The sequence below is a fragment of the Acartia tonsa genome, chromosome 13, assembly GCF_053477335.1.
Source record: "Acartia tonsa isolate MP-2025a chromosome 13, ASM5347733v1, whole genome shotgun sequence".
Lineage (NCBI taxonomy): Eukaryota > Metazoa > Arthropoda > Copepoda > Calanoida > Acartiidae > Acartia > Acartia tonsa.
In genome coordinates, this window is record NC_137272.1 from 20,139,733 (window position 1) to 20,160,248 (window position 20,516).

Here is a 20,516-nt window from a genome sequence, read left to right on the forward strand (position 1 = left end):
ATATTTTTGTAATTCCTTTTTTTTCATTTGGACACACCTTACAAAAAAATTCTAGTTTTAGAGATTTATTTTAATAGAAATAATAAATCTAGATGGTCAATCTGGCCTTTTAATCTGTTGAACTGTAAACATTTTTGTTTATTTATACCTTTATACGAACAACAAAAATGTTATGGTTTACGCTTCATATTATACAAGGGAAGAATTTTTTACATGATACATATACCTAAGCATAGCGTTATCCTAAAAAATGTGACTTTTTACAGCAAACTAAATAAAAAAATAACTGCCCTTTAAATTTTGCATCAAAATATGTACACTATCTAACCATTTATTGTCTTGTTGTTTCTTTACTTTTTGCCTATTGTCTGATTTTATGATTATGTATCTCTGTATATCTAATATAGAAAATCTTTGATGTTAACAACCAATTAAAACTTAACACGCACATCACAATAATTGATATAATATATGTGTGGATATATTGACAGGAGAAAATTGTTGTCAATTTGGGTTATTTTTTTTATTTTAGATAAGATTTATTCTTAAAAGAAGAACAATAATAAATGAATTAAATAAATATCATGCCCATTTAATGTACAGTCAAATTTTATGGATATGGTTATTTTATATGAAAATTTCATCTTTCTTATAGTACTCATTTATTTGTCAGTTCGTTCATCCAGTAGGAGGGGAGGGGTTGGGTTTAGGATGTTGATGGGGGTATCGTTGTTTTAGCCAGATGCAAGTATAATTTTATTAGAGTACATGCAGATCTGGTGCAATATCCATTTAATAATATATCAATTACAATAGTTTGAATGTTTTAGTACTAACAATTGTATCATCTAAAAAACAGGTTTTAAACAAGTATGGTGAAATAGGGTTAAATAATTAATTTGCTTGTTGGTTATAGCTAGCTGTTTATAAACAGTCTGATAAAAGTGTAAACTTATTCTTCAAAGTGGGTTATTTATTGTCCAACACAATAAAAAAGGATATCATTATTTTAAATAACCTATGAGATTCAACCCTTTGTAGACTTTGAGGTATTTTTTGTCAATAATACAAATTTAAGATAGATCTTTATTACCTAATTACTACGTTATAAAAAAACTAATTGGCAATTTTATATTACAAAATAAATTCCTTAAAAGTAACTAAATTGTTTCAACTATATATGACAAGTTAAATACCCCTACAAACATTTTAAGAAACAAAAACGTTTAGATTTTCCTTGTTTTTTCCTTTTTCCCTCCCAAAATACCATAAAATCAATGCATTATTTCTAGATATTTTTGTTAATAGAACGTTTTTGGTTGATCAATGTTACGATTTGATAATCATTTGAAAATTTTTATGTTCACACTCCCTTTAAGTGAAAGCTTTTCATTACATTAAGTTTTAAGTCTTAAGTATGTGTTATAACATATAACATAGGCCAAAGTTAAACTCTAACCTAACCTAATTATGTCTGATTGGCTGTTTTTCTTTGATTTTTTTTAGGTTGAAAAAAACATAATTGGTTTAGCCCCCCTGTGGGGTATTAATCGGTAACGACTTTGAGTCCAATTATATCAAACTTCTAAAATTCCTAGGATAACCTGATAGTCTTTTCCATAAGCTTTCTAATGGTCTTGGTTTCATTAGAAAATATTTTCTTTCTCCAAAAACTGAAAAATTTCCAGTTTAGCCCGCCCTCAACCTAATGCAAGAAAATTTAACTCTTTCATTTTGTACAAAAATAATTAAATATAAATTTTTGATTAATTGTTTATAAGAAATTGATCAAAGTTTTTGTTTATTAGGCTTATATACCAAATCATGCCTTTTGTTGATAAATTACTTTCAAGCAATCAATCAAAATTTTTGCTATTATCCAAATCATGGTAATTTTACGAAAAAATACTCATAATCAATCAATAAAAATTAATATACCAAATCATGCTGTATTATGATAAAATACTTATAAGTAATCAATTTGATTGATTGATTGATTAGCCATAGTTTTGTATGGTTTTGACCTGGAGTAGGCTGAGACACTTTTCCATAGAAGTAGGGCTTTCAAGCTCCATGTTGAAGCACATTTTGTCTTGACTTGTTCTCATGAAATCTACTCTTACCTTACCCTTGCCGAATATGGCAGATGTCCCAAATTAAGTCACGGTAATGAATGAAGCTCTCCAAAGAGGAGCTTGGGTTAAAGGACGCCTGCAAGAAATAACACGCTTTAACTGCTGAAAGACTGCCACAAGAAGACCCAATACCCCAAATTTAAAGCCTTCAGCTTCAATAACAAAAAAGTTCTAGGCATTTCAAAATAGCATATAATGTACAATGGAATTTTTGAAAGATTTCCAATGCTCATAAAAGAAAAAACAATATTAAATTACGTCGCCTAGACACAAAATTATAACCTTATCTTTGTCAGAAACTTAGATTGCCTGTAACTGATTACATTTTTACAATAAAAACACCACATTTCATAGTCAAAATCTATGAAAAAAATTCAATTTAGATAGCATTTTAAAACTAAAAATCATAGCGGAAACAAAGGGGTAAACTAATACAAGCTTAGCTGTGATTAGTTGTTAAGCAGATTCAGCCTTCTGATTGGCTACAGTACATTCGGTACAACACAAGTAAAACTTAATTTTTTTTAATGATTTTGACTATAAAAATGGGTATTTTTATTGTAAAAATATAATTAGTTACTGGAAACCTAAATTTATGACAAAAATAAGCTTATAATTTTGTTTCTAGGCCACGTAGTTTAATTTCAAAGTTTTCAACATGAGCATTGCAATTCTTTCAAAATTTTTATGTACATAAAATGTCATTTTAAAATGCCTAGAACTTTTTTGTTATAGAAGCTAAAGGCTTCAAATTTGGGGTATTTGATCTACTTGTGGCAGTCTTTCAGCAGTTAAAGCGTGGTATTTCTTGCAGGCTTCCTTTAAGGGTAGTACTGAAAGTAAGTGAGTATTGGGTATCCAAACTTACTCAATAATCCCCTTCTTACACAACCAGGGGATGATGCATGATTAATGTTGCGAATGAGAAATTAGAGTCAACCTACAGAGAATTGAACTTGAACTCTCACCACTGTAGCTCAGTGTGCTACCACTAAGCATGACACCCCTACTAAGTAATCAATGAAAATTATGTGGCTTTTATATATACAATACATACTATTTTTTGATAAATTACTGCTTATTTGGCTTATATACCAAATCATGCCTTTCTATGTTAAATTTCTTTTAACCCCTTACAGTCAAGCCCCCTGTTTGATAGTGAATTTCCGTCCTTTTATAAGTCTAAGTCAATTTTTGCTTCCTTCACCCTTTTATTTTACAACCTTTGTTTTTAGGTCTTTTTTTACTAAAAATTTCAAACGGCTGTAATTTTCTTATTTTTGAAGCTAGAAGATCAATTTTTTTCCAGAAAATGTTTATCTTTATGTAAATTTTACATTAGATATATCAAAATATAAATTTCAGCGGCCGCAGCTGTACTTGACAGCTGCCAGCCGCCAAAGTCGGCGGTCGGCGAGAAAACGGCGGCGGATCTTTATGAAATTTTAATACGTTATGTAGACTTATAAGAAAAGCTTAAGTTTAAAATTTGAAGTCTCTAAGTCAAAAATTGCGGCCACAGGAGCCTTTTAAAGATTTCTGGAGACCTGGAGGATCATGACCTGCAGGATCATACCTGGAACCTGAAAGTGACTTGAACTCCTGTATTTCATATAAGGATGTACTACTAGAGGATATTTTAGTATTTTGGTATGATAAAATGCTTTGTTTTAGTCAAAAAAATATTTTTGCTCTTTACCTGGATGACCCTGCCAGGTTTGCTGGCATCCTGTGCCCGCAAGGATGGAGATATTCGAAAAATTCCAACTCTCAGTTATGTGTCATACCCATACTTAAAAAGTCACGCAGTTTAAGCTCTTTATCTTTCACACACAGAAAATGAGATAGAAAAAAACGGATGGGGGGGCGTTCAACGCCCCCCCCCCCCCCCGACCGTTAAGGGTTAAGCAATCGATGAAAATTTTGCTCTTTTGGATTTTATCGGCCAAATCTTCAATTTTCGTCATAAACTGCTTACAGGAAGGAAGGGATTAAGGGGGGGGGGGGAAGTTCTGACACATTTGCGTAAACCTGGTGTATAGGCTTTATCTTTGGACTGAGAGGATAGGTTATTAGGGATAAAATCATTCTTATATGATGAATTTCCCCCAGATTTAAGATTTTTTAGATAGGCCTCCAGGTTCCGGAGCTCCAGGCCTCCAGGTGGTCTCTCTACAGGTAAAAATGATAAAAATTTTTTTTTTTAAGAGTTAGAAGTCAGCTTATGAGACAAAATATGTATGTTTTTCTTCAAATATGTGAATAACAATCAAAAAGAAGCATATTTTGTTTTATAAGTTAACCTTTAACTCTTCAAAAAAAATCTTATTTTTAATTTTTATCTGTACAGAGACCACCTGGAGGCCTTAAGCTCCGGAACCTGGAGGCCTATCCAAAAAATCTTAAATCTGGGAGAAATTCATCATATAAGAATTATTTTATTCCTAATAACCTATCCTCTCAGTCCAAAGATAAAGCCTATACACCAGGTTTACGCAAATGTGTCAGAACTCCCCCCCCCCCCTTATTACTCCTCCTTCTTTTTCTTCACTTCAACCGATACAAGCAACTTTTACTATAAATGTCCATTTATTTACTCCATCCACTTTTAACACACAAATCATACCAAATTGTTCAGTAATTGATCAGTAATTTACCACAAAAATGCACAATTAGATAAGTAATTAACCTTTTAATGCTTACTTACACGGTGAGAGATTACTAGGGAAATATTAAGATGAAATAAATTGAACAAAAAAATTACAAATATATACAATTGAATTAATTAATAAACGACTTTCTTAAAATAATTTTGATTACTCATTTGATACACTTTTAAAAGTATTTTTTTAAATAAACAAAACAACTTTTATAACAGGCTCTTTGTATGTTTTGTTTAATCAATTAAGAATATACAACAATGTTTAAATTATATATAAAATCTATGCTTTTTTTCACATTTGACATAATTCTAAACTAGTATGGTACATTTCTATTATGTCGATGTTAAACAAGTAATGGAAGATTACAGAAACATAGATATTAAAAATGAACACCATGATTCCAGTTTCGCCTCTATTGAAAGTGGAATCTTACATTTCAAAAATCATATCGGCGTTGAAGATATCTTCACCAAGAGAGGCAAAAGTGGAATCTTACATTTCAAAAATCGTATAGGCGTTGAAGATATCTTCACCAAGAGAGGGGAAAGTGGAAGGGTAGATTACAGTTTTAGAGGGTCCAAACCATAATCATAGATTATGTTTCTGCTTCTATAAAAATGGATTCAACTCCCTAACTGTTAAATGTATGATTTATGGGGATTAACCCTCGGAATATGGGGGGGGGGGTGGTGGTAAGTAACTGGTAACATGATATTACGGTCAGCCAAGGTGTTCGTACAGAAATGTTGTAAGAATTATTCTTTAGAAAATTCAAGCTATATTTTAAATTTGAGAACTTAAGTAACTGATATAGATATTATATTAATTATTATAAAAAAAAATTTTGTTTGGTATATTAGATAAATAAATAGCTATTTCTGATCATTGATACACCAAAGTCAAGCAATATTTTGAAAAATTAAGTATCACATATAGATATTATAAAAAAACCTTTGGTTGGTATATTAAGTATCACATATAGATATTATAAAAAAACCTTTGGTTGGTATATTAGCTACTTCTGAATCTGATGCATCATTGTAACCCCCCCCCCCCCACGCCAGAATTCATTAACAATATATGTGCACCTGTTTCTCTACTTTGTGTGTGACTCACGTATAAGATATTTTAAGAAATATGATTGGGGGGGGGGGGGGGTTACATAACATTTTTAAAAAATAATACATACGGACAAACTAATAGATAGATATACAGACGAACTACAAGATAGATATACGGACAAACTAATAGATAGATATACAGACAAACTAATAGATAGATATACGGACAAACTAAAAGATAGATATACGGACAAACTAATAGATAGATATACGGACAAACTAATAGATAGATATACAGACGAACTACAAGATAGATATACGGACAAACTAATAGATAGATATACAGACAAACTAATAGATAGATATACGGACAAACTAAAAGATAGATATACGGACAAACTAATAGATAGATATACGGACAAACTAATAGATAGATATACAGACAATCTAATAGATAGATATACAGACAATCTAATAGATAGATATACGGACAAACTAATAGATAGATATACGGACAAACTAATAGATAGATATACGGACAAACTAATAGATAGATATATGGACAAACTAATGGATAGATAATTAGATTAAGGTTTAATAAAACATTAATTCACAAAAAATATGTAAGAAAATGTCTTCTTAATGGTAAAAATCCTATTTCTTTATTTGAACTGACAAACACAACAGAACATAAAGTAACTGGAAAAGTCAAAAGATAAATTAGCAATAACAACTTTGGAGACTTTTTTTCTTTAATTGTGATTGGTTGGTTTATTAAGCATGAAATGCTGCCAAAATGGAAATAAAAAAACAAGCGAAATTAGCAATAAGAACTAAGATTAACTATCTTGATAATCTGGCTACGAGATTGCGTGATGCTATAAAAAAAAACTATTCACCAAACCTCTATTATTCAAGTCATAAAATTCTAGTGAGGTCGTAAACCTTATTCGTATGTTAATATTTTCCGGAATTTTTATGATTTTCTGACAATGTTTGACCGTAAAGATATGTGAACATATGTAGTATTTTACAAATACATCCCAAATCTAGCATAAGTTGACCCCTTCTCTCCGTATGAAAATGTTAGCAGAGGTGTGAAGTCTCAATTTCCGGTCGTTTGAATATATCGTGGAATTTGTATATTTTTAGGGTTATTTTAGTATTTTGAAAATATTGAAAACAGTAACATTTCTCTACGAAATCACCCATCGTTTACGATTTTGAGTATGTTTTGAAAAATACTATAAACTAAAACTATCATTGCCATCAGATTATTAATACCAATCTTTAAATTGAATTGACATGGGCGATTTAGCGTGGCCAGTGGCGCGGTACCAGCGCGCCAATGGTACTCAACTAGTGGCATTGCCGCGCTAAATCGGGGTGAATCATATCTAATGAATAAATATTTTTTTTAAAATTAGTTTAATATTTTATTGCAAAACTATTGTAAAAACATTTTTATAGTTATTTAAAAAAAATTTATATATTGTTTTATTGCTTAAGTTATAAAATTGTACTGGCATGTATGGATATGTTATTGAGTGTCGCCAGCGATCTAGTAACACCACGCCGAAAATCTTTTTAAAGATCCATGTAAAATAGCAGTAGCTGTGGCGCACCATCAGCGCACCTCTGGTTCACCTCTGAATCGCCCCGATTTAGCGCACCATCAAAACGATTTAAAGATCCAGCTCAGGAACATTTTACCGTGAACTGCACTTGTCCCGATATTTTTTATAACATCATTATTATCAATAATATTTATGTTAATTTTCCCCCCAAAAGCAATTTTTTACATAATAATATTATTCATCGAATAATTGATACACATAGCAATACAAGAGCTGGATCTTTAAATCATTACAATGGTGCCCCAAATCGGGGTGCGCCGAATTTCAGCCAATTACAGCGCAGCATTTCGTAAAATGCTGTGCTCTCATTGGTGGAAAGTTGGCTCATCCCGATTTAGCGCACCATTGAAATGATTTAAAGATCCAGCTAAGGTCATTTATGTTCATAACTAGCGGAGAAATTTATTTAAGTTTTATCCAACCAATCACGTCAGAGGTCTATCCTAGTATATAAAGTAGTAAGCTTTTTTGTTTGTATTAAAGGATCTCACTAACCGCTGAACCAATATGGTTCTCCTTAACAGTTAAGCTTCTTTCAGGCAAAGAAAAGTTTTTTAAAAACTATTTTAGGGGAGAGCACCACCACCCTTCCAAGAGAAATCGTCCCTAGAGGAAAAAAACAACTTTGAGTTATTTTACTGTTTCTTTTTAAAGCTACAATTGAATGGGCCCCTAGAGGCCTCTGGGGCGTAGCAGCTAGTTTTACATAAATGGAAAAGATGTAGTTTATAAATATAAGAATTATTATTTAACCATTCGGGATTTTGATTGTATGCTCTTTGTCTTCATGTCTTAACTGTGCCTGGTAATGAGTTATGCCTATTAAGTATTCACCTCTACTCTTACTATTAGGTTTATTCGTATGGTATTAAACTAAACATAAATCGTACCATGAATCAAAATTTAGTATAATCTATATGAATAAAAAAATTAAATTTTATTGAATAATTAATTCTTTTTTTAAACGACATACTTTATTTTTAACACACTTCATGATATTAAGATTTATTTTCATTTCATTTGTTTTTAAAAGTATGAATATATAACTTACAAATATAATAAAAACGGTTAGTAAATATGTAGGGTTATTTAAATATAGGTGTTCTCCCTTAAACTTATTTATAGATCATAAAATCCTTTCTCCCCAATTTTCAATTTGAAGAGTGAAAAATCTAACACGGCGGGGGGTCAGAAGGACATACGGACACTTTAAGAGTAGCTCCGCTACTAAAAATGCTTTATTTTTCAACTTTCATTATGGAGACCTTGAAAAAAATAATCAATGTTTTTGGCAGGTTTAATTATATCAGGGTAATAAATAAACAGTTAAAATCAGGGAGTGAGGGAGGGGACAATGGACTGTAAATGATTCTACCTTACCCTTTCTATCCATAATAGAGTTCAGAAACTCGGTCTGTCATTCAATAGCTTAAAACTTTGGAGGATCAAAGTATTCCACCAATGAGTTTGATCTTGTGCATTTTAATTAGAAGGTTTTACAATGTTCTATCCATTAATTCATGAAGCTATTACAGGTCTTGAAATAAACCAATAAAAACATCATTTTAAAGTAGCGCAATTATACGTTTTTCATAAAATGCAGACCCCTATCGGTTGAAATTGTACAAACTAGACAATGGACATACAGACGAACAGACAGTCATCGTTCTACTTTGTTTTTTGCCCCTCTGGAGAATCACTGTGAACGCCACTGTTCTAAAGATAAAGTTATATGTAGGTAGTTATAAAATTATTGTATTACATACACTTCATGGAACGCAGCTGGACAAAAAGTCTCAATAATCAGCCATGTGACGTCATAAAAATGAGGGAGATTAGAGGAGAACTGGGAAAGAAAACCCCCCAATAAAGAGATGGATAATCCCTCATTTTTATGACGCCAGAAGTTTGATTTTTTGAGACACATTGTCCAGCTACCATGGAACGCTATCTTTAAAATAAACTTTTTTTTTAATAATAGATCTGTATTTTTTCAACGAAAAGTTACAATTAGATAAATAGATAAACTTTTATTAAAAAGCATCAAGTACATTCTCTTATTTAAACTTAAAATAATGAAAAAGTTAATCCGGCAATTTCCCTCAATTTGAAGTAAGGATCACATGAAATCCCCATCGATCACCTTATAAGATCAAATTGTACTTAGTTTTAAATATTTTTAGTTTAGGATCAAGGTTTTCGAAAGCACTGGCCATTGTTGACATATTAACGAAATACCGCCATTCAAAAACGTTATTTATGTCTACTATAAATAATTTTGGACTAGGAACAAATTTAATCACTACCGATTGCAAGGTTACTACCGTTAATCCGATTTTGTTCTCTTACTTTTTAAGAGATTAATTTTAAACACTCTAAAATAAGATACCTACACATTTTATTTTATACTAGCGGCTTCGCTCCTAGTCCTAAGGGCTTTGTCCCAAGATGTAATTAAAAAGAAATTAGGTACGGACCTAAAAAATGATGTAAGTATGGAAATCATTAAATCTTCTATTACCTAACCAGCTGAAATAAATGGCGAATTTGCAAAATGTATGCAAAAAAATTGGGAGTGATTTTTTAATGTTTGGGGGGTTGGGGGTGTCCCACGCCTAAAGAAAATAGCCTAAAACCACCACAGGACCAGTAGGTATATTCCCCATGAAGAGTAGAATCCGATTGGTTCAGTAGTTACCGAGTTCAAAGGTGGTGGGAGGGGAGGTATCTTACACAACCTTTTGAAATTTTTATAGGAACTTCTTATTCAGCTATTTTGGTTTTCATAAATGATGTTGAATTGTAAATATTAGATGGAGCATAGACCCTAGGACAAGATATACTTCCACTACCTTCAACTTTAGCCAGGTAATTTTGCTGAATTTAGAACCTTAAACATCAAGGTGCAAATGATTATGATCAGTAAAAATATGGGTCAAGAACGTCAAAGATTTTTATTTTTGTAGGCGTTAAAAATCTGAATAGGGGTGGTAATTTTTATTTTGGAGGGTTTAAATGACGCGAAAAGGTACCCCCTTTAAAAGATTTTTACCACGTGGGTAAAATTTATAGAAAGGGAGAGTTAACATCCCTGAATTATTATTTTTGGGTGGGGGGCATAAACGGCAGACGTACTTAATATAGCTACTTACAGAAATAGAAAAAGATGACATCATCTAAAAGAAGCGAATCACAAAAAAATCATTGATAGACAAACGGACCAATTTAATGATAGATGGATAATAATATATTTGATTTTGCTTAAAAAATAATTTTTCGTTTTAATAAGATAAATTACATCAGTAACAATTTACTTAAATAAGTTAATTATACCCTGGTGTACTTGTCTTATATTCAATTACTGTTACATTCTTATACTTGGAAAACAGAAAAATATTAATAGAATAGTAATAGGATAATGCTTGTAATATTAACGTTTTTTTTAAGATAAGTCTTATCTTATTTTTTTTCTAGAATTATAATTAAAAAAGACGTTAAAAATTTAGAATATTAACAAAAAAATTTTCTCGAGAGGGGATGTGAAGTAAAATATCTTGGCTTGTAACATGAGACAAAGTTTTTATACATATCATCAAAAATATTTTTTTACTTTTAAAACTTTTTGATAACCCTCAAAGGCACTCTTTTCTACTGCTTAATCTAACCAAACTTCAATTAAGCATAAACACAACTGTTAAACTAAGTAGAGCTTTCAACTTGCCTTGTTTTTATTTTTTTGAACAAATTGAATTCTTTACAATTTGGGAATTGACACCTTTCTTAAAAAGAATTATTTCTTTTTTGCATAAATACCTATTTTATACCCAAAATTTAAGTCCCAACACCCTTCTGTTCTACTACATATTATTACTTGGAAAGTATTCCTTTAAAACTTCTAATAGATTGTTATGCTATATTTTATTCTGTTACTAATAAAAGCTTTTTCAAATAATAGATTTATCATTTTAATATTATTGGGGTATAATAGATGAATTCTATAAAATTAGATTGTAACTAAATGTTTAATTCTAATAATTTGCTGCTTTAGAAAAACGTTTCATTTTTAATGTTTGTCAGTTATTTCTTAAGTCAGTTTGCTGACAACTACCAAAGTGAAAGGACATATATATGTGGAAAGAAAACTGACAAACAAAGAAACTGAAAATTAAAGAAACCTAAATCAATACATAAGTGCAAGAGTATAAAATAAATTATAATTTCTTTTTAATTCAAATATTGGAAGAATTAGATGAATTTATAGTTGTTTTATGCTTTTGAATTTCGACAAATTTAGATATTCATTTTACTTTAAAGTCTTAAATAAAATATTTTCTAAAAGGGCTACTCCTTATTATATTATTCAGCTAATGATTTTATAATAAGTATTAGTTCACAATCTACGGAAGATCATTTTATTTATAACATAAATAAAGAAAAAGGAAGAAAATATTGAAATCATCAGAAGTATTAAAGATAGTTTTTAGAATCAGTAATCAATTTGTGTTTATTATATTCTAATTGTTAATATTGATTGTTGTTAATTATATAATAGTATTTTAGTTAAGATATTTGGAATCATTTTTTAAAATTTCTTTATATTATTGTTCAAGAAGGTTTAAGAAGTGTTAAAGGTAAGAATAAAAGGTAAAATGAAAGGGTAAGAAGGAAAGGGAGTATAAAGGGATTTGCCTGGGGGTGTGAGACTTTTTTGGGATGAAAAAAGGGGAAGGGAGGCGTTCCCTATTTCAATTTCAAGGGGGTGTGACACCCCTCTACACACAATTAGGATGACGGGTAATAAAAATCTGAAATAGAAATGACGCAAATGATGCAAATTCTGACGCAAATTCTGACGTTTATCTAAAAATGCAACATATAATAATAGCTATCAAAACAATTTTCAAGCATAACTTTTATCTTATTAGGATAACAATTAAATAAGAAAAATATTTTTACCATATGAAATTCGTGATCAAACACCTAATTGAAAAAAAATGCAAGACATAGCTTTTATTTTAAGAAAGACTAGGGGCAACGGACTCCCCCAAGAAGCCTCTAGGTGTTCTTTAGGTGGGAGGGGGATAAGTCAACCGCCCTTCTACTTTTTAATTTGAGTTTTAATAAGAAATATTCAGAAAAAATTTGGGGGTGTGATTTTAAATTGGGAGGGTGGAGATACGCTCTCCCAAAATAGTTAAAAACCTTCCCTGTACCTAAAAAAAAGCTTATTTGCAAAGGAAAACCAAACAGATGTCATTTTTTAACAATTTTATAAAAAAAAAAAAACATTGGCGCACTTGTATAAACACCTTATCGCTAACAAGTTTTGGAATAGATAATCCAGAACCATCCAGTTCAAAGGGAATGGAGAAAGAGAGGGGGTGAATCTATCCGAAAATAGTTATGATCGAGATCTTCCTTCATCACAATTAGATCGGTGACAGAAGTTCTGGATCTCAGATATTATGGATCTTTTCAAACCTGTTTACCCCTCCCCTATTTTCATTGTACATGAACCAGAAATTTCTGGATACACCCCTTCAAAGCTCTTTCAATATGTTGCTACAGTTCAACAAATTTAAATTGTAACTTGCCATTATACTAATTTATTGTTAATTGTTAAACTGGTAGGTATTAATTTTATGATTTTTATTATAAAATTCGCGAAAATTGTCTATAATACGATGCTATACATGATTTTTCAATATTGTTGAGAACTGGTTCCAATCCAGGGGATCTTAATCGGTTCTGAAGCCATACTGGAAATTTTTAGTAAGATCAAAGTTATGCTTTAAAATTGTTTTATTAGCTATTATTATAAAAAAAATTTAATTTTTAAAAAACGTCATTTGCGTCATCTTCGCGTAATTTCTATTTTCAGATATTTTGGAGAAGCTATCATTAGATCAAGGGGATAAAACAAGAAGGGGCGGGGGTGGAATGAGGACTGGAGGGGAGTAAAAGAAGGAGGGGTAGGGGGTACATGAAAGAGAGGCGGGGGGTAAGAGAAGTAGGGGTAGGGGGTAGATGAAGGAGAAGATAATAGGGGGGGGGGGGAATAAGGAAGGGGTGGGGGTATTCAGAGGAAGAATGATGGGGTGGATGACGGGTAAAAAAAATCTGAAATAGAAATGACGCAAATGACGCAAATTCTGACGTTTATCTAAAAATGCAACATATAATAATAGCTATTAAAACAATTTTCAAGCATAACTTTTATCTTATTAGGATAACAATTAAATAAGAAAAATATTTTTACCATATGAAATTCGTAATCAAACACCTAATTGAAAAAAAAATGCAAGGCATAGCTTTTATTTTAAGAAAGACTAGGGGCAACGGACGCCCCCAAGAAGCCTCTAGGTGTTCTTAAGGTGGGAGGGGGATAAGTCAACCGCCCTTCTACTTTTTAATTTGAGTTTTAATAAGAAATATTCAGAAAAAAAATTTGGGGGTGTGATTTTAAATTGGGAGGGTGGAGATACGCTCTCCCAAAATAGTTAAAAACCTTCCCTGTACCTAAAAAAAGCTTAATTGCAAAGGAAAACCAAACAGATGTCATTTTTTAACAATTTTATAAAAAAAAACATTGGCGCACTTGTATAAACATCTTATCGCTATCCAGTTTTGGAACAGATAATCCAGAACCATCCAGTTCAAAGGGAATGGAGAAAGAGAGGGGGTGAATCTATCCGAAAATAGTTATGATCGAGATCTTCCTTCATCGATGGGGTGAAAAAAGGAGGAAATGGGATTAAAGGGAGAAGAAATTGATAAAAAAAAGGGAAAGGTAGTATAAGAGGAGGGGGTATATGCAATAAAACCTAGAGGGGGGGGGGGGGTTAACACTTATTCAGGGCTTAATATTTGTTATCATTTAAATTAAAAATTCTAAATGTTCATAAAATCTAAATTTAAATTTGTTTTTTTCTTTCCAAAAAATATGAAAATTATTAAACACCCCTGCTTTTTCAAATTTGTGTTAGTTTTATTTGTATCCTAAAAATTTAGGATAAAAATAAAACAGGTGGTGATTTAGTGCATTTTCTTATTCCATCACTCTTCTTAAAAGAAGGTGTATCAACTATTTTTTTTATAGCTAGCCGGTTCTTTTAGTAAGTAGTAGATGTAAAATTTTTCATAGAATTCAGATATGCAATCGGTTTTTTTGTAGACCTCTTATTTTTTAAGTAATTTAAGTTTAAAAAAAAAAAAATTAAGTCGATTTTAAGGTACTAAAATGCAACAAAAAAAAGAAAGAAAATGGTCATTATGAACAAAAATAGTAAGATCTTTAATTTGACACCTTACTTTTTCAATTCTGTCAGGTAATTATTGAAAAAATCGATTTTTTTAAACCCACGAGAATAAAAACTTTGAACTTAATTTTATTATTTCACAAATAAAAAAATATGGGTTCATATATACCATTAGAATCAGAAAAATATTACGAATCCATTGTAAGCAAAATTGAAAAAAAAAGTTTACAATATAGTATATAAACTACAATAAAAGGAATTATATGAAAATATCATATTATGTTGTACAGGCAACGTCTTAATTCTTCAATTGAGTATAAAAATGGGAAGGGGGTAAAGAGGGGGTAAAGAGGGGGTAAAAAAGGTAAAAAAGTGTCTTAAACAGTTTGATAAAATAGGGAAAAAATAAGACAAATTCTGTCTTAAACTTTTGAACTATTCTTAAAATTCTCCATTATTATTTCATTTTTAAGCTATATTTATTTTTTTGAGACACCAGGGTATAGATGAAATGTAATATTCGCATTATTTTACAAAAAATACAATTAAATGAGTAAAATTTTTTCATAAGTAGCGCAAAAATAACAACATTTAAAAAAGAAGGATTATAAGAGTCCATAAGAGTAAACCTCTTTTCAGAACATGAAAAAGCCGAATATTAATTTAAGTTATTTTGATGAACCTCGTAATAGTGTCGAACTATGACGTCAGAAAAAAATAACAATTAACCAATGAGAAGCCAGTATTCACTGTAATTGACCAATGGTAAAATATATAGCGGTCTCTCATTGGTTAATTGATAATTTTTTCTGACGTCATAGTCAGACACTATTACGAGGTTCTATTTTGATGCAAAGTGTCATAATTCCATTATGATGTTTTAATGACAAGCTTACATTTTTAGGCCATGATTATAAAGATGATTCAGATAAATATGAAAGTAAAACCCAACAAAAGTATACAAAATTTATTTCAAAATCCTTCAATGAAAATTCATGATGTTTATAGGACAGTAAGAAATACGTATAGTTTATGCACATGAGTTAAAGAGTAGATTCGCTCCTGAAGAAAAGGTTCAGAATAAAAATAAATCTTGTGTAATTTCTTTTTCCAGGATAATATTTAATATTTTTTATACATGTATAAATGTTGGGGATAGGAGTTTTATTTAAAAAAAATGTCTTTGTAATCTACCTTTATAAAGGGTTTCATTAATTAATAAACAGTATTATTTCTTTGTTGATAACACAATGTCTATTTACTACTTCTAACCCAATACGTTTCTCCTTTACTGGGAAGCTTCTCATAGGTCCTGCGAAGGTTTATTATTATTATAGGGGAGGGTACTACCACACCCTGCTAAGAGAAATAGCCTCTAGGTTTATTTGATATGCCCTTTGTTTGTTTATTAAGATACTAGCGGCTTCGCCCCTAGCCTCTAGGGGCTTTGCCCCAAGAGGTGATCAAAAAAAAATTAAGGTGAAATTCCTATAGGACCAAGGAAATCTTCTGCAAATAAAATAAAGGACCTAGGAAATCTTCTGCAAAAAAAAATAAAGGACCTAGGAAATCTTCTGCAAAAAAAAATAAAGGACCTAGGAAATCTTCTGCAAAAAAAAAAAAAAATAGGGGGGGATATTTTGTTTTTTGGGGGGGTTGGGGGTGTCCCACCCCCCAAGAAAATAGCCTAAAACCACCACAGGACCAGTAGGTATATACCCTGAAGAGTAGAATCCAATCGGTCCAGTGGTTACCGAGATCTTAAGCTTCAGACGGACGGACAGACGGACGGGCAGACATCATTCTACTTTGTATTATAGATTACCCAACAAATTAAGCATAATAAGATAAAAAATCATTTGATGTACCAACATCCCTGAAAAGTAAATATTTTGCAACAATTTTTTGTAATCTTTTTTTTATGTATTTGTAAATATGTTCAGTTATACAAGTAGATACATAATTTTTATTTCGTTTTACAATATCATTCTTTACTTTAGAGCAAAGCTTTTCTTTTAGAGATTGTGTTTTAACCAGATAACTTTCTGTATATATTGACTAGCGGCTATGCCCCGAGAGGCCTTCAAGGGAGGAGTTTTATTCTATAACCCATTATTTATTTTTGATTTTCAAATTTAATTTTAAAGATTTTTTTTTTTTTTTTTTTGGGGGGGGGCTTATTTTTTTAGGGGCGATTTCTCCTGGGAGGAAGGTGTTACCCTTCCCAAAAATAGTTATAAACCTTCCCAGGACCTGTGAGAAGTTACCCTGTAAATGATAAACATAGCGGTTTAGCGGTTAGCGAGATCCTTCGGTACAAACAAAGATACAGACAGACATCATGTCACTTTTCTTTCTTTGAATTTCTTTCTATCTATCTATCTACAAATTGATCTATCTATATGTTTATCGATCCATCTATTTATTCATTGGAACATTCTATTTGTCTATGTTTCTAAGCATCTTTCTATCTATCTTTCAATCTGTGAAACTGTCTGTCAATTTTATCCACAAATCTATAACATTTGTATAAAACCAATCTATTTATCTAAGTACATATATATCTATCAATTTATTTCAATGTCTATCTATTTCTCTTTTTATAGATCTATTTATCTAATTATCTATTCCACCATCCAACCATATAGCCATCTATTTATTTATCTATCTATAATCCTTCCATCTATCTATCTATTTATCTATCTAACAATCTGTCTATCTAACTATCAAAAGTTAAGTGTAACTGAAGATTGCTTAATGCATGAAACTTAATGTTTTACAAAAAAAACTTATATTTTTTATTCTATGTGGACTATATCTAACTATCTATCCAACTATTTCAGACCAAGATAGCAGAGTTTGCTGGACAACATGTAGTTACAAGAGATGCTACTGACAGCAGAAAGGTAGAATTTAAATTAATATCTTTCCCCCCTTTTAATTCAGAGGCGAGCAGAGGAAGGTCGTATCGTCTTACCTGAAAAAAATAGGGGGATACACCCCCTAAATCCCTCTACAACCCCCCCCCCCCACTTGATTTGGTTTTAAAAAGAATGTCAAAATTTTCGGCGCTTCGCGCACTTCCCTAAATTCGGCAATGAGTTGGAGGATATTAAATTTATATTTAGTGGTTGTTATTTGCATGGTTGTTATTAGACATACAAGTCTGTTATTTATTTTTGATTAATGAGCGTTCATATACAAAAACTCATTTCATTTATCTGAACACGACTAATGGATGTTGTCATCTTTGTATTTGATTCTAATTCACGTGATAATCTTTCTAACAGGATATCTAATATTTGATTATAAATTCATAATATTTTCTTCAAGTATTAACAATCAAATTATTTAAGACATGATATTTACAATTTTTTTTCTATCCATCTATCTATCTATCTACAATAAAACTCTCAACTATCAAAACAATAATGCTCAACAAGGAAATCAAAATAGACGGCAAAGGAGCAGAAAAGTTCATTGGTTTTGTCCTCCCTACAATTCAGCATTGGCTACTAACATTGGCAAAGAATTTTTGAAGCTCGTAGATAAACACTTTTCAAACAATAGAGAAATGAAAAAATACTTTAATAGAAATACCATCAAGATATCTTACAGCTGTATGCCTAACATGTCCAGTGTGATCTCCAGCCACAACAAAAAGATCCTGGGTCAGTCCAACAACCTGACTGAAGCTGGATGTAATTGCAGGAGAGGAACAGTGTGTCCGCTAGATGGTAAATGTCTTACTGAATCCTTAATCTACAAAGCTACTGTAGAATCTGACCAGACATCATCAACCTATATTGGTCAAGCATCTACAACATTCAAAACAAGATACAATAATCACAAATCTTCATTCAACCTTCTCCATCTTCAAAAAAGTACACGGCTTTCTGGTTTTATTTGGAATTTGAAAGAAGAACAAAAACCTTACAATATTAAATGGGATAATTGTTTCTTTGCAACCTACTTTTGATCCTGGATCTAACAAGTGTCGGCTTTGCTGAATGGAGAAAGTTTCAATTCTCAATTCTGACAAAAACTCATCTATCAACAAGCGGCATGAAATTTTCTCTAAATGTATTCATAGAAGAAATCATCTTTTGGCCAGACTGTAGCTGTTTAATATAGTTTTTTTTATATATTGTAATACAATTTTTTTAAAATCCTCTGAAACATTTGTAAAAATCCACGTAATTATTTTTAATGAAAAAAATAGTCTCTTTCTGATGATTGCAGAAGCATGAAACTCTGAGTTAAAGAAAATAAAAATTTAAGATAAAATGTTGTTTTACTTTTAAGTATCTATCTATCTATATATCTATCTATCTATCTATCTACCTAGGTGAAGGCTCGTGATAGAAAGAATTCTTCCCTCAGAAAGACAAGATTTTTCGGAGAAGAAGAAAAAACAGAGTTCTAACTTTTAAAAATATGAACCGTTAAGAAAACCGGTTTTGCCTTAAATTTTTCTGATGCATTTTTACGTTATTCGGGTAGCTTTGACAACCGTCATTATATGATGAATAACATTATGTTTGGTCTCATATTCATATAATCATGTTTCATCATGCTTGATTTGTAATTTATTGTTGTAACAGTAATCATTTTTGGCTTTAATTTTGTACGTTTTATAGTTTAACTAGCGGATTCGCCCCTAGCCTCTAGGGGCTTGGGCCCCAAGATATTTGATCAAACCAAATTTTTGTATTTTAGATTTAAGATAAGAATGTAAAAAAATATACCCCCAAGAAAATAGTTATAAACCTTCCCGGGACCTATGAGAAGCTACCCTGTAAAGTAGAACCCGATCGGTTCAGCGGTTAGCGAGATCCTTCGTTACAAACAAACAGACAGACAGACATACATCGTTCTACTTTGTATTATAGATAGTTGATCCTGTCATAATGGTCAAAATTTTGTCTACATGTGTTTGTCGACTAAATGTCCTGGCTGACATAAAAACGATATAACGACTGATACACAGAATTTTGTCACATTATTTATATGTCATTTTTGTACTTTAAGGGAAAAATTAAATTTTTTTTGGACTTTCCCTCAAATCGTTATCAAGCAATGAATGAATTCAAAATAAGGGGGGGGGGGATAGTTTTTTTCTTTTAAACATAATTCTTACGGAGCTTCCCATTATTCAATATAACCTAACTTAAAGTAATAAATAAACAAACAGAAAATTACCCTCTTTTAATTTCAATTTATAAAAAAAGTTGTGGGTAACTTTGTTCGACCAGGCATTTTGAGGGAAACCGAAATTATGATTTAGATAAATCCCATATTTTCAAAGAGCTTATTTCTTTTTATATAACTGTATAATATTTTAAACATAATTTTAGTATGTGTTTTAATATGTGTTTCTGTATTTTTAAACACGGGTTAGATAAATAAATTTTATGTTTTTTTATTGTTTTTTTAAAAGCTATGATTATTTTTTACATTTCGGGAGAGTCTGGTTTTTTAATCCGTATTGAAAAACACTTATAGTACTTTATATCAGCGATCTATGGCCGATAAACTGATGTACATTCCCAATAATGATGCACAAAATTACGCCTTCTGTAGTCTACAATTAGAGGTTGAAATGTTTGGACACTCAATAAAAGTCCCCAAAAATGTTAAGACAACGGACAAAAAATGTAATTATAAAATTTTGGGGACAAGTGTAATAAACAACCTAATGTCCCCTCCCTCCCTGACTTTTAATTATATTCCTTGCATAAGGATTCCTGGCTTGATAAGG

At 31.0% G+C, this 20,516-nt stretch overlaps 1 protein-coding gene across 1 annotated transcript in view; it reads left to right on the plus strand.

Annotated features, from left to right (window-relative positions):
• Window positions 1-20,178, plus strand: part of LOC145303887 (F-actin-monooxygenase mical1-like) — a 98,566-nt gene extending 78,388 nt beyond the window's left edge. Inside the window, exons 36-38 of the mRNA XM_080145547.1 lie at window positions 10,308-10,364; window positions 17,599-17,661; window positions 19,104-20,178. Coding sequence (XP_080001673.1) covers window positions 10,308-10,364; window positions 17,599-17,661; window positions 19,104-19,181 — 198 coding nt within the window. The 3' untranslated portion in view covers window positions 19,182-20,178. The remainder of the gene's footprint in view (window positions 1-10,307; window positions 10,365-17,598; window positions 17,662-19,103) is intronic.
• The last annotated feature ends 338 nt before the right edge of the window (window positions 20,179-20,516 follow it).